At 33.7% G+C, this 15,359-nt stretch overlaps 2 protein-coding genes across 3 annotated transcripts; both read left to right on the plus strand.

The window, feature by feature from the left end:
• The first annotated feature begins 277 nt into the window (after positions 1 to 277).
• Positions 278 to 4,969, plus strand: LOC135837022 (putative serine protease K12H4.7). 2 transcript variants are annotated; one of them, XM_065352145.1, is made up of 8 exons: positions 278 to 672; positions 1,306 to 1,487; positions 1,599 to 1,834; positions 3,601 to 3,736; positions 3,806 to 3,953; positions 4,053 to 4,315; positions 4,390 to 4,565; positions 4,644 to 4,969. In XM_065352145.1, the coding sequence occupies exons 1-8, from the start codon at positions 469 to 471 to the stop codon at positions 4,679 to 4,681; spliced, it is 1,383 nt and encodes a 460-aa protein (XP_065208217.1). In that variant the 5' UTR covers positions 278 to 468; the 3' UTR covers positions 4,682 to 4,969. The 2 variants fall into 2 exon arrangements, with proteins under 2 accessions (XP_065208217.1, XP_065208216.1); XM_065352144.1 differs by having other exon boundaries at positions 4,663 to 4,969.
• Positions 4,970 to 6,132: 1,163 nt separating this feature from the next.
• On the plus strand, positions 6,133 to 11,544 carry LOC135834127 (putative serine protease K12H4.7). Its single transcript, XM_065347964.1, has 9 exons — positions 6,133 to 6,351; positions 9,042 to 9,223; positions 9,321 to 9,556; positions 9,882 to 10,017; positions 10,106 to 10,256; positions 10,338 to 10,470; positions 10,553 to 10,688; positions 10,750 to 10,940; positions 11,029 to 11,544. The coding sequence occupies exons 1-9, from the start codon at positions 6,133 to 6,135 to the stop codon at positions 11,136 to 11,138; spliced, it is 1,494 nt and encodes a 497-aa protein (XP_065204036.1). The 3' UTR covers positions 11,139 to 11,544.
• Positions 11,545 to 15,359: the final 3,815 nt, after the last annotated feature.

Here is a 15,359-nt window from a genome sequence, read left to right on the forward strand (position 1 = left end):
TTTTTTGCAATATGGACCAATAAATTTCTTGTGACTTATTGAAATAGTGTAAAATATTGTGCTAAAATCGAAAATAGCGGCGGTTTTGGGGTTGACCCCAAAAAATAAAAATTACCCGAACCAACGATTACATTTTTCAAGTTTCAACTAAACTAAATTGAAGTGATTAGGTATTCACAAAGTGTGATGACGTGATTAGTGATGAACGATAAGTGACTTAGAATTTTGAAATCCAAAACAAGGAGGAGTCAGTATAGGCATTCAGTCATACATAGAAGACGTATCTACATTAAAAGCACGAATTAAGTTACATTGTATGCGACAACGCAACGCACAGATGACGAATAAAATTCTAGTTTTTCATTACTTCAAAATTATACGATACAACACTCGGATTAAGTAATTTTTTTTCGCGGTTGTGCTTAGATAGGCCAAGTAGTTAATTTTGGGTTTTCATTATTCGACATCATGATCTTTTTTAAAACTATTATTTCGATAACATGGATACTTTTAACTTCGAGTATGGTGTTTTCTTCCAACTCCTCTTCTGAAGAAGAATTACGCAATAAGTATTGGCAAGAAATGTACTTAGGGATAACTGATCGCCAGGATGAGTACTTTGTACAGAAGCTGGATCATCTCGACCCAACTAATGGAGATACCTGGTTACAAGTAAGTGCTTTTGATCAATGCTATTATTTTTTTACTAGTAGAACGAGAACGTTCTTCTATAAATATGTAGAATTCACGATCTTATTCCTAAATTTTCGTCCCATTTCCCATAGACATTTTCGAAAAAATTGTGGTTATTTCGCTCTGGCCCTTGCCCAACCTGTTTTGGAATAAATCTCCAATTCTGAAAGATAGTATTTGAGATTCTGGGTTGACCTCGGTCATGCTCATCAAAATCTAAGACAACTTAAGGGTTCTACTAAGCAGTTGAAAATTTAATTTTTTTGTTGTTTTTTTGGGAGGGAGGGGAAAATTAAATTCATGTTTAGAAAATATTTTCTTCCCAAATATTCCGCATTAATCGAGCCAAAACATCGGATGATATCGTATTTGAAACTGGAGAAATATTTTGGAATACAGTGGTGCCCATTTTTTGGTCTTCATTGCCAACAATGGCAATACCTATTCTAATACTGAGCCATTTTCCCCAAACCAAGTTATGCCGGAGCTAGAGCGAAAAAAACACGATTTTTTCAAAAATGTTCTATCTTTGATGACCAATATCACTACTCTAGAAGCACTTCCTGAGCTAAAATTTGTTTTATTAGTGTAATTTTTAATATGGACTTATAGCGTTATTGGGTCAATTCAAAGTATCATAAAAAAGGTGGTCCTGCATTTCTATGGTTAAATGGCGAAGGTCCAGGTACAGATATCTTGATTACTGCTGGACGATGGAAATCATACGCGGAATACTTCAACGCCACTCTTTTCTCATTGGAGCATCGATTTTATGGCCAAAGCATGCCAAAAAAGTAATCAAAATATTTTGTCTGATTTACACGTAGGTATCTCTATGAACCTACATCAATTTTAACACGTTTTAATACGCGTACTTCGTTTATACCTATGTTGTTTATGTTTAGTGATACAAGAACCGAGCACCTGGTTTATTTGAGTAGCAAACAGGCTGTAGCCGATATCGCTAATTTCATTCAAGGAATGTCTGCGAAATACGCTTTGCCTAATAATACCAAATGGATTTTGACTGGATGTTCATATTCTGGGTCTTTGGCTGCTTGGGCTCGTCTCAAGTATCCTCAACTAGTGCATGGAGCGGTTTCTTCGAGCGCTCCACTTTTGGCAAAAAAGGATTTCACAGGTATCTCTCAAGCAGTATATTTTGTACAATTATTTACTCATTTTTTTTTTTTGATTTCCCAACTCATAACACGAGAAATGAAATGAAAATTCGAATGATGGTTTTCAAAAGAACTTACTCAATATTTATTCTTATCCATATGAGGACACCAACTCAATAGATACTACTTTTATTATTCTCACAGCAAAAATAGTACTCACCTGAAACAAAAAAATGCAAAAAAATTAAACATGAATTGAGTTTGTTGATTTTGGAACTTTTTGGAAAGCTGAAATTATCTAAATAAGGTTTCAGAAGGACTTTAAACAAACTCCAATCGACTCATTATATTGAAATTATAGAGAATGAAGTAAATTTTAGGTTCCCAACCTTATTGAGTAAACTATCGGCTTGGGTGATCAAAATTAGGATACAATTGAAATTCCTTCAGCTTTTTATATGTTCGTCAATTAGGTAAAATTTAGTTTTTTCTGTATTTTTGGCCCAAAGATTTACACACAAAACTTTGCCAAAAATCGAAAAATGTACTCTGCAATTAGGTACCTCAAAAAAAAATTTCTGTCGGATGGGAGTAAATATCTCAAAAATAAAGTTCCATGAAAAAAAACTGACCCTGATAATCTTCGTTGTCCAGATTTCCAGAGAACATCAAAGTTTCGACTTTCATTTCTCAAGCATCCCAAAACCAAAATTCCAGTTTTTATTTTTTCAAAACAATTCAAAAATTGATGAAAAGAGTTCTGGAATCGCATTCTACAGTGTTTTTTTTTTCAAATACAAAAAACTTTTTTTTTCGAAGGTACGTATCTAGATTAGGCAAAACATGACACATTGTTGTTTTGGAAAATGACGTACAGAGATTTTGAAATTCACTGTAAAATACCAGTACCTACTTCAAATAGCGAAAAATAATCACCAGTATTTCCCCAGCCTACTCTTAGGCCATATTGCTACAAAGTATAGATATAAGGTACGCCCCTGAATATTTCAAACAGCGCCTCGCTGAATCATATTACATTTTATTATACACTTTCAAACACTAATTTTGCAAACTGATAACAAAAAAATTCGAACGTAATTGTCTAGCTGTTTATCTTGCTATAAATTTATCTCCATTACACAAGCATCAGATTAGATAAAATGTGAGTGAATTATGAGCGATTTTCAAAAAAAAAAAAAAAAAAAAATGGAAAAATAAGTCATCAAAACCATCTAAATTTATGTATACTTCCGGAAGATTGGCGCCGTACGCTGAACTGAAGATAACAAATGGCAATTTATACGAGGTCCAGGATACTTGCGAATAAATTTCAACTCGCGATAATATGTTGATTTCGATAAAAATTAATCATCATGATAAAAATAATTACGTTTTTTTTTTTGCGAAATGCAAATTTTATAAACACTTGTGATAGATAGAATCATATCTCCTACATATACCTCAGTTAACTTAGAAGAAAAATTCATCAATTCATCATTAAACATTTCACAAAACCCTATTTTGCTTCTGCTTCTTCACTCTCAAAGATGTGCAACTCCACGAAACGCCATGTTAAACCTGAATTTACAATAAAAATTAACAAAATTTCGACTGATGAAAATTCTGAAGTGGTTTTAGAATACATTCAGTTTTTCGGTAAGAATCCAGTTAAACTAGTATGAAATGATAACCCCCGATCATCCCACCTCCGAAAACATCATCAAAAACTCAAACACCTTGTTATGAATTGACGTCAAATTCATTTCAACTTGGATTTATTTTATAGAATATTATCAAGTGGTCAAAACTTCGTTTGACTTCTACAAACCGAAATGTTCCAGCAAAATAGCTGAAGCTAATCGTCAACTGGACCTTTTAATCAAAAATGATGAAGGCCGAAAGCAAGCCACAAAATTACTCAAGTAGGTACCTATCCTTAATATTATAAAACATGTTTATGAACTAAAACAACAGAAGAATTTATGTTTCAGCTTATGCAGCGAACTGAAAAACAATACAGATGATACATCGACATTTTTCAATAGAGTTGCCGAACTTTTTGCAGAGGCTGCACTATTCAACAACAAAATGAAAATTGAAACTCTATGTGATAAAATGGCGTCTCAAAATGCTACAACAGTAAGTGCTTCGCTTGATCCAACAGCCTGGAACGTGGGTAATGGGTTTGTACCATTTCTTCAACATTAATATAGGTATATTTTTTTGTCCTTGCTTCAGCTGCAATCATACTCAGATGCTATTTCATACGCGTTGAACGAATCTAGTTCACATTGTTTATTGAACAGCTTTCAAAATAAAATTGATGAATTGAATCAAATACCCCAGAGAAAAAGTTATCCGTCTTCAGCCAGGCAATGGCTTTACCAAACATGTACAGAATTTGGTTGGTATCCTGTTTCTAACATATCTTCAGATTTTTTTCTACCCCATATTTCGACGGAATTCTACATCAAACAGTGTAAAGAAGTGGTCGGTCCAGAGTGAGTTATTTTTTGGAGATTCCTCCATCCATTTGCTGACTATAATTATGAGTATCTCACGATAATGTCTGCAGGTTCAATGAGTCGTTATTGGAGAAGGCAGTCAATGAGACTAATAATTTTTATGGAGGATTGAAGATGAACGTTGGAAACGTGGTATTTGTTCACGGATCAATTGACCCTTGGCGTTCTATTGGTATCACTCGCGCTGAAATTCCAAATGCATCTTACCAGACCATCTATATCAATGGTATCTACCTCTAGCATAGTGATACAAAATCCTATTATAGGTAATGTTTCATGTTAGGTCCTCTTCCTGTTCTTAAAGACCAGTTTATTTGTTTCAGGATCAGGCCACTGCGATGATATGAACCCATTCATTACCGAAACTGAAGATTTGAAAATAGTCCGTAGAAAAATTAAGAGGATGTTGAAATCTTGGTTACACAATAAGTGACTTGGAAGATATGTAACCCAAAATTTGATTTAATTGTGGTTATTTTATTCTAATACACATTACATTTCCTTACAATCAGAGTAGGAAGTTCATTAGTTCAACCAATAAATTTAAAGCATTTTCATGGGAGAAGTTGAACTGAAAGATTAGATTGTAACATGTATTTGAAACAAAAATTAAATTTGAGTGATTTCTCATTCTTGAAATTGAAGATTTTCCTCAATTTTCTCCTAAAGATTGTATTTACAGACGCAGATGGAAATAAAAAGCTAATTTGCCTTTAAAATTTCATCAACTGAATATTTATTCGTTCGTTTTCATTTTTTATCAAAGTTAACCCGCAAAGGAAAAATTTATATGTACTCCAAAACACAAAATTTCGATCTCTTTTTTACAAAACTTCGTCAGTTCACAAGGAAAACTTTTTACATCGCAATAAAATGTGAATGAAATAGGGTAAAATAACGCCAGGATTTTCAATATTATTTTATTCAATCATTTTTTTAAAAATTGATAAAAATACTTGAGAAGGAATTTTTGAACATTTCTCAGAATTAACAAAATTTTTTCTTTCTGAATTTTGAAAAATTTCTGTCTTAAAAGTTTTTTCAAAAATTTCTCCTCTTCGAGAACACATATCCCCCTTCACGAGCATCTCTGGTAAAAAAAAAAAAAAAAAAACATTTCTGGATAGCTTTCAACTTGAAATCAAAGTCTCTGGTGAATTTCGTCAGAATATACTTATGTACGTTGATTTTTTTTCGCGATCTACCCTAATGTAGACATTGTAGACTAATAAACCATACGTGTTCCAATTGATTCGATCGATACCTATCAATGAAAGTTGGATTCTTGGAAATTGCGTGTTTAGAAATTTCTGTGACGAAAATTCTAGTCACAATCACAATCATCGTTGGATTCATGAAAAGAGTGTCATCAAATTTACAGTTAGATGACAGTTTCGAGATTTGATGCATTTTGTAAACATCCTTATATAGCAATTGAAAACCCGAGCATGAGATGAATAAATTGCACGGGTTACATTACATACGACAGTGCATACCTATAGTAAACCAATCGAAAGTTGGATTCTTGGAAAGAGCTTCATCAAATTTACAATGAGGTGAGAGATTCCCGAGTTGACGCTCTGTTTTTCCATTCGTCAATTAGTCGCGAATCTAACCTTTCATCTTATAAGCAACCTTATATGGCAATTGAAACCCCCAACACGGAATAAATAAATAGCACGGATCTTGTACGACAATGCACAGTTCACCAATACAATTTCGAACAACTCAAATTCGGTTTCGGTTCGATATTCATTTCGGTTGTGATCTCGATATCTTGATCATCATACATTATGATCTTCTTGAAAACACTTAGTTTAATAACATGGGTACTATTCTTGTCGAATTTTGCCTTTTCTTCGGCCTTTTTTCATCATGAACAACTATACCGTCAGCGTTGGCTTGAACAACACATTTCAAAAACCAATCTCAGATATGAATCGTCAACAGAGTACACTTTTCAGCAAAAGCTAGATCATTTCGACCCAACCAACGAAGAAACCTGGTTACAAGTAAGTAATTTGATTGATGCTTTAATTAACCAGGAAATAATCTAACTTTTGAGCAGCATGTTTAATTTTTTATCTAAATTTCACAAAGTGAGAAGTGGTAAGGGGGATCGGCGATTTGTTTGACATTTTTCCTGTAGAAAGATCTTCCGAAAGGATGACCAATATGGCGCAAATCGCAGCCCTCTAGCCCTTTTTTAAAGGCTGTCAGGGGGTGTCAGAGTTTTCAGTGAACTTGAAGTATCATCCATTTCAGTAATGGATTACTCAATAACCGCGATACCTATCAAAATGGAACTTTTTCCAAAAGTTAGGGATTTTGAAAGGCTGTTTGGTGATATAATAGAAATCAGTGTGCCACTTTTTTTCGTACAAAAACGTAGCTCGAAAAGTTTCAAAACGTAGTTTTCATATCGTTCTGATTCTAAGAAATTCTGAAAAAAAATATATTATGGACAACTTTTTATGATGAACAACATATTAAAAAATTGGGATGGCATTATTTCGTAAAGTCGATTTTAAAAAAATTGAAAGTTTGCGAAAACATGCAATTTTTTGATTTAAAACATGAAAGAAAGTTTTGATTGACGAGGTTGGCCCATTTGACCCCTATTTTTACATATCCATTGAAAAAGTTGAAACCCCCCTTTTACTCGATAAAAAATATCTACTGATCACAAAAAATCAAAATTAAAAAAAAAATAATTTTCAATTCCAAACATCAAAAAAAGTTAAATTTATTCACTTGTCTTATTATTTTGACCTCTTTTTGACGTATTTCATGAAAAATTTGATAAAAATTACACTCACAGCAAAAAATCAAAATTCCTTTATTTTTTGAATTTTTTCGAATATTGATTTTTTTGTGATTACCTACTTAGTTCATTTCATCAAGTAAAAGAGGGTTTTCAACTTTTTCAGCGGATATGTAAAAATAGGGGTCAAATGGGTCAACTTCACCAATCAAAACTTTTTTTCATGTTTTAAATAAAAAACCCGCATTTTTTCGCAAACTTTCAATTTTTTTAAAATCGACTTTACGAAATAATGCCATTCCAATTTTTTAATACGCTGTTCAAATGTTCATCATAAAAAGTTGTCCACAATATATTTTTTTCAGAATTTCTGAGAATCAGAACGATATAAAAACTACGTTTTGAAACTTTTCGAGCTAATTTTTCGTACGAAAAAAGTGGCAACACTGATTTTTATTATATCACCAAAAAGCCTTTCAGAACCCCATAACTATTGGAAAAAGTTCCACTTTGGTAGGTATCGCGGTTATCGAGTAATCCACTGCTGAAATGGATGATATTTCAATTTCACTGAAAACTTTGACACCCCCTAGAAGCCTTCGAAAAAAGGGCTAGAGGGCTGCGATTTGCGCCATTGGGCATCCCTTCGGAAGGTCTTTCCACAGGAAAAATTTCAAAAAAATTGCGGACCCCCCTCACCACTTCTTGGTCGAATTGACGTGGAATGACCCGTATAGCAAATAAAAACCAAATGGACAAATCGACACAAAATAATATCAAAAGTGGACGAGAATTTTTCACCTAATGAACTATGTATTTGAAAAAGCAAAATAACAACTTGCGTGAAATTCAATTTTGCAACAAAGAAAATTTGAAAAATGTCAAATTTTTATGCTATTTAAACCTTGAAGGCCCAGGTAAATCCTGAAATGCGATGTAGAAATGCATTAAATATCGGTTTCATTCGATGTAATGAATGAAGGAACTCTCTAAATTTGAAACAGTCAAATTTCACTGCTTAGCAGTTTTTGACTGCAAAACAGTAGAAAATCTACTGAATGTGTCAGTAAAAATAACTTTGACTGACCAAATCAGTAGATTTTTCACTGTTTTGCAGTAAAAAACTACTGCTTTTAAAAAGGCAAAATGTCGTGACTGCTAAGCTGTGAAATTTGACTGTTTCAAATTTAGAGAGAGCATACTTTGAATAAATGGATAAACACATCACCCCTTTTTGGGGAATATTTTTTGACAAATTAAAAGTTGGAACAAAATACGGGGACCAATGCTCCACTTTTGGATGAACACATTGGTTGTTGAGCTTTCATAAAATTAAATCAGGAAAGGAGTGGCCAGGGTGGACCAGAGCGTTATTTTTTTTTACAAATTTGATAAGCTCGTTTCGGAAAAATGTCAAAAAAAAACAGAATGTCGAGTAAGTAATATGGGAATCTTCCCAGTAGACCTTAAATGACAGAAACGAAAATTGAAAAACGCATAAATGCTCTAAAATATTGAATTGCTTTGAAGAGTGTGATAAGGCGTTTTGCCCATTTGGCAAAATTACACAAAAATTGAGATTTCGAAAAAAAATCTTATTGGAAAATGAAAATTTCAAAAAAGCTCAAATGTGACAATTCCGACAAAAAAAAACAAATATGTAAGTGAGGAGTTTTTCTTAATGGATCAAAAAGATTCGTCAAAAACATTGGTCAAAAGCACATTTTAAAAACAAAAAGTGAATTTTTAAAAAAAATTTCAATTTTTGTTTTTTTATTTTTTAAAAATTCATTCTTTATACAATGTTTGAAGAGCAACTGTCAGTATAATTTTTTCTTTTGAGAGATAAATTATGAAAATATGTTTAACAATTTCAACTAATTTTTCGTAAAAATCCCCATCAATACACTAATGTAAATTATTTCAACATCTGTTTAGCGGTATTGGGTTGACTCAACGTTTTATCAGAAAGGTGGGCCAGCGTTTCTTGTGATAGATGGTGAAACGCAAGCTGACGTGACCTTATACGATAAAACCGAATGGAAAAATTACGCGCGAAACTTCAATGCAACGTTTTTCTATTTGGAACATCGATTTTATGGTCGAAGTGTACCAAAAAAGTAACCAAATACTCGTACATCTGTTTACTGGATACATATAATATCTTCAATTTGAGACTTATTCAACGTATACCATATTGATATTTCCGCTTTTCAGCGATACCAGCACACAGAATTTGGTTTACCTAAGTAGCCAACAGGCTCTAGCTGACATTGCAAATTTTATTTGTGGAGTAACTAATCAGTACAATTTATCTACTGACACTAAATGGATCGTGTTCGGATGTTCGTATGCAGGAAGTTTGGCTGCCTGGGCTCGTCTCAAGTATCCTAATCTCGTACACGGAGCAGTTTCTTCGAGCGCCCCACTTGTAGCTAAGGAGGCTTTTACAGGTATTTTTTAAGCAATATTTGCAAGATGCACGCACACTGCCCCTTTTTCTTTCAAATTCTCAACAAAAAAAATCGAGATTTTCGGGGGAATCTGTAGATATGCTCAAAGAGCGTTAGGGAATCATATTGCACGGGGGTAGGTACTGCATAGGTGAAACCCACCTATCGAAACAGAGTTTTAAAAAAGCAAAAGCAAAAAACATGAAGGAGAAAAATTGAAAACAGAAAGAAAAAACACCGAACATTTCAACTGATTATGTTTGAAGAATGAAATCATTTTAGTGGTTCTAGGTACTTACCAACTGATTTCGGGTCATTTTTTTAGAATACTATCCAGTTGTCAAAGAGTCGCTGGACTATTATAAACCAACCTGTTCTGCCAAAGTAGCTGAGGCTAATAAGCACCTTAGCCTATTAATCCAAAGAGATCAAGGCAGAAGACAAGTTCAAGAACTATTCGGGTAAGACATAAGTAGGTACATATTTAGAAATGTTCAAATTGAAATTCTATATCGAAAACCCAACAGCTGAATAATTCATATTTTTCAGTCTATGCTGTAATGTGGACTACAACATGGAAAGTGTATCAACATTGTTCGGCGCAGTGCTCCAGTATATAGTAAAAGCTGTTCAGTATAATTTAAAACAGGATATTGAAGATTTTTGCAACATTATGACAATATCTTATAATGCTTCAACGGTACGTATGTAGGTATATGTACATCTGATACGGATACCTGATTTCTTCACCAATAATAAACTTTTTAAATTCTTGTATCAGTTACAATTGTACGCTAAAGCCATAAAAGCCATACGATTCGAGTTGGAAAAAGGGAATCGCACTTGTCTGAATAATTGCTACAGAAATGATACCGACAACTTGACGTCTACAAATAGAGACCCTGTGGATAACAGTTGGTGTCTTCAAATCAAGCAAAAACAATATAATATGTCACGTCTGCGTACTCATTTTAACTAATGGTTCAATTTTTGCAGGGAGACAATGGTTGTATCAAATTTGTACCGAATTCGGTTGGTTTCCGACTACTAATAAGTCGACCTCGGATTCATTAGGAGCTTACATTCCTGTAGAATACTTCATAAAACAATGCGAAAAAACATTCGGTCCAAAGTGAGTTTTTTTCCTGCTTGTTCTCTTTTAGTATCAGTTGATTATTAAGTAGTGTCCTCAGGAATACTGTTCACAGATTCAATGGTTTGTATCTGAAGAGGGTGGTTAATGAGACCAATACTTTTTACGGAGGATTGAAAATTAACGTTGGAAACACTGTACTCATTCACGGATCAATTGACCCTTGGCATTCTATTGGCATCACTCGCGCTGAAATTCCAAACGCACCTTACAAGACTATCTACATCAATGGTAGGTACCTATTCGCATCTGATTTTATAATCTTTTTATAGATTACCTATCTTGTTTTCATTAACTGTTGACTGATTTCTATTTTTAGGAAGCGGTCACTGTGGTGAAATATTTCCACCCAAAAGTTCTGATTCTGAGGAGGTGAGAAAAGCTCAAGAAGAAATCGCAAACACATTACAATCTTGGTTACAAAATTAGTAGATAACCCGAAAAATAAGAAATTCAAAGCCTAACTCTAAAGCAGGGATCTTTTCGAATTTCAATTCCATTTTTCTTCGATAATAATAAATTCCAACATCAGCACTCGAATCAATCAATAGGTACTTATGTATGTACTTATATTTCCCCAATGTCAGCTTATTGAAACAGAACGCATTTTTTTATACCTAATTATTATTTCTATTTTATGATTGAAATTAATCGAATAAGTATATCTATCCTTATAAACAAATTAATTTTATTTTACTCGTATAAACTTCATTTTTATATATTTTTCCAAGATTATGATTAAGAACACAAATATTCCTTAATATTTTAAACGCAAACATATTACTCAGCTTTGTTATTCGCACGTCTTAATTCAGTAAAATATATACATAAGAGCACTTTGAAACGGTTAGTTTCTTCTTAATGAATATGAATTCAGCTACTGCTAACTTCGAATTTCTTAATATTCATGTTGAAATTAAATTATCTCATTCATATATGGCATGGGATAAAGTTCAGAGACTAATCTTTTTGGTTACCGTCCACCGTCCATTTCCCCGAATCCATCAACCCGAAAACTAAAATTCCGCTTGCCGTACACCCGAAAAATATTTTCCCGAATCAATATACCCGAACATCATTTTTCCGAATGACAAACGTTCCACAAAAATATCTAAGAATTTTTATTACAAAAAATATCTTAGAATTTTTATTGCAGTCAAGATGAAGTGATATGGATGGATGCCATAGAAAAAGAAACTCATTAGGTAGTAGTTCATTCGATTAAGTATTTTTAAAAAAATCCTCCAATTACACCATTCGAATGTGATGATACTGTTGTGAGAAGGGAAAGAGGGGAAGCACTAAAAAATCACTGTTGGGGGGGGGGGTCTAGAATGATCCAAAACTCCCAGCTGGAATTTTCCTTGAAACAGTTTTTTTCAAATTTTTAAAATTACAATTTTTTTTTTTTTTTTGGGGTGTTTGTAATTACTTGATTATTACACCAGTCGTATGGGATTTAAATCGAGTTGGTAAGGTCAAGTTTTTTAATTAGATCTAAGAATTTTTTAATTTCGGAAGGGTCGTCTGGTATGAATAGGGATCTTTCGTCTATTTGTAGGGATAGTCTGTGCTGATGTAAGGAGGGACAGTGAAATACGTTACCTTAATGCCAAATCCGAGTATGTCCATACAAAAAAAGGACGATTTTACGCATCACTGATGAGGCTCGTATATGCTTGGAAGGGTTCGTTGAGTTCTGATTGAACATCGGTCAGCTTCGTGCATCTTCGGTGGTGCATTTTAACTGTACTCCGATGCAAATTTTTCAATTCAGGGCTTCCCAAAGCCTTATCAGTGACGCAAAACGACGATGTTTTTTTGGATGGACATACTCGGATTTGGCATTAAGGTAACGAATAGTAAGTGTTGGACAGATATAAGTTCTGACGGGCAGAACTGACATGTGGGTTTTGGGGCCTTTTCATAGAGGTGATTGTGTGTGATTTTTGTGTGGCCAATTCGCAGTCTGGTTATAATGATTTCTTCAAGTCTGTTTAAGTGGGAGAGGTTTTTCCAAGGATGGACTAATTTTTTATGTTGAAAGAGCTTGTTTGTGGTTTGGAGGGACCAAAAGTTTTGCCATTTCTTAAGTGTGCTTTGGGTGAAGATAGATTTGAGGTCGTCAGCTGTGATAAATGTAAGGGGAGAAAGGGTGGTGGCAGATTTTGCATTAAATATCTACAATTTCATTTCCTAAGATTCCAACGTGGCTGGGTACATACATAAACTGTATAAAGAAGTTTGAATTTTGTAAGTCAAATAGAGTTTTATGAATATTTTGAATTAGAAGGTGATCAGAAAAAAGGTTTTGGATAGCAGTTAGTGAGCTGAGGGAATCACTTTGAATTAAGAAGGACTCATTTTCTGATTCATAAGTGAGTATATCACAGAGACAATGGAAAATAGCTGTGAGTTCGGCAGTGTAGATTGAAGAACAGTTATGGATTTTAAAATTTGAAATTCTATCATTTATAGAGTAGGCATATCCTGTATGAAGCGTTGGTATTTTTGATCCATCTGTAAAGCAAAGATTGAATTTTTTGTATTGTGATAAGAGTTCAAGATAGTTCTGTTTTATTACTAATGGAGAGTGGCTATTTTTTGAGTAGTTAATAAGCTGTAGATTGACTTGAGGAGGCTTTAGAAGCCAAGGGGGGTATAATATTGGTTTTTGGATGAGAGTTTTAGGATTGATTTGAAGATCGTTCAAGATTGTGATGAAATTAGAAATGGGTCCTTCTATATGGTCAAAATGTTGGGGGTTTGGTGGGTTAATTGAGTTTTGGAGTGGATGGGAAGGGTTGGTGGATGCATTTGACATGAATTTGTTTGTTATGAGAGTTCTTCTAAAATCAGGGGGTAATTCTGCTGCTTCACAATAAATGCTATCTATTGGAGAGGAATAGAGGGCTCCTATACACATACAGATCCTTAGGGCTGAATTTTGAATTGTTTTTAGGATATTTGAAGTCTTATTTGAGATATTTGCAAAACATGGGCTTCCATACTCAATTTTACTGCGAATTAGAGATTTATACAAGTGAAGTAGGAGTTTGCGAGATGGATTATACTTAGAATTTTTGATTATTTTCAGCAGATTTAGGCGTTTCATGAGATCTGATTTTACTTTTAGGAAATGAGGAGTCCAATTTAGTTTTCTATCAAAAGTTAATCCAAGAAATTTAGTAGTGGTTTTGAATTCTAAAGAGTGTCCTTTGAAGTTGAGAATGAGATCTGGAGGAATCTTATTTTTTTTGATGAAAAGTATACAGTGGGTTTTTAACTCTGAGAAGGTTAGACCATTAGAATCTGCCCATGATTCAATTTTTTCAAGGGTTTCTTGGATTACATGAAGAGCTAGTTGAATATTATTTGAATGAAAAGGAAATGTTTATATCATCAGCAAAGATTCTCAGAGAAATGGGTCTAGAAACAACATTGGAAATGTCATCAAATTTTTCAAAAAAATGATTTTAGTTTTTCAAAATTATGCATATCAAAATTGATCTTTTTTTTGAGAATTACCAACCTACCTACATATTAAGAGCATTTTGAAACGGGTAGTTTCTTCTTAATGAATATGAATTCAGCTACTGCTAACTTCGAATTTCTTAAGATTCATGTTGAAATTATATTATCTCATTCATATATGGCATGGGATAAAGTTCAGAGACTAAACTATCCTCTCTTTCTAGCCCGTCGAAAACCAAAAGGAGCACATCGCAGATGTGATTTTGGCTCCTTTTTCAAAATTAAAAATCGACTCGTGAAAAAATTATCAACTTTTATTACCTAAGGTATATGTATAATTGTTAATCCACAAAGAACGCGTGAATTAGGATTTTTCAATAAATCTAAAAGTTCAATTGATGATTCATCATCATATCTATCTAAGTGTAGTCTACATGCCAAATCAAAAAAGTGATCAACTTACGGACTTTTTTAACGACAGAATATTTTTGCTGAATGTCGATGTAGAGGTATCTGGGTGGCGAAACAGGAGAAATTGCAATTTTTGAATCCCAAGTTGCATAATACAAGGGGGGCCAAAAAACCCATTTTTATGATCTTAGTAGGTAGTAGCAAAAAAAACTGAATGGGTCCTGGTTAGGTAAGGGATGGTTCCTTAACCGGCCATACAAGTATGTAGTATGGCAGCCATAGGCGAGTGTGGTACCAACGTGTAGATCTTGCCGAGAAGACCCTCTATCCATTCATGGGAGGGAACTACAGGCGTCTAAAGTGTACCAAATGAGCAAAAAATGAAAAATTGTCAAAATGAGAAATTCGACCTAGGGAGCTTGTAGATCATTCTTTTAGCTAAAAATTTCAATTTTTGGCATTGGCCTACCGTCACTTTTGAAGGATTTATGCAACTTTGAAGTTTTGAAACAGATCAATTTATGTAAAATTTGAGAACATTTTTTATTTTGAAATTTTTCTGAAATTGATCTGTTTCCAAACTTCAAAGTTGCATAAATCCTTCAAAAGTGACGGTAGGCCAATGCCAAAAATTGAAATTTTTAGCTAAAAGAATGCTCTACAAGCTCCCCAGGTCGAATTTTTCATTTTTTGCTCATTTGGTACACTTTAGACGCCCATGGCGTAGCTCCCTGCCGTGAATAGATAGAGGGTCTTATAGGCAGC

This window comes from Planococcus citri, chromosome 2 (assembly GCF_950023065.1).
Source record: "Planococcus citri chromosome 2, ihPlaCitr1.1, whole genome shotgun sequence".
Classification (NCBI taxonomy): Eukaryota; Metazoa; Arthropoda; class Insecta; order Hemiptera; family Pseudococcidae; genus Planococcus; species Planococcus citri.

Coding starts and splice junctions, on each gene's coding strand:
- LOC135837022 (XM_065352144.1), top strand. CDS start 469: ATGATCTTTTTTAAAACTATTATTTCGATAACATGGATACTTTTAACT. Junction 1,835..3,600: donor GGCAAAAAAGGATTTCACAG/GTATCTCTCAAG, acceptor TTTATTTTATAG/AATATTATCAAGTGGTCAAA. Junction 4,316..4,389: donor AAAGAAGTGGTCGGTCCAGA/GTGAGTTATTTT, acceptor TAATGTCTGCAG/GTTCAATGAGTCGTTATTGG.
- LOC135834127 (XM_065347964.1), top strand. CDS start 6,133: ATGATCTTCTTGAAAACACTTAGTTTAATAACATGGGTACTATTCTTG. Junction 9,557..9,881: donor AGCTAAGGAGGCTTTTACAG/GTATTTTTTAAG, acceptor TCATTTTTTTAG/AATACTATCCAGTTGTCAAA. Junction 10,471..10,552: donor TAGAGACCCTGTGGATAACA/GTTGGTGTCTTC, acceptor CAATTTTTGCAG/GGAGACAATGGTTGTATCAA.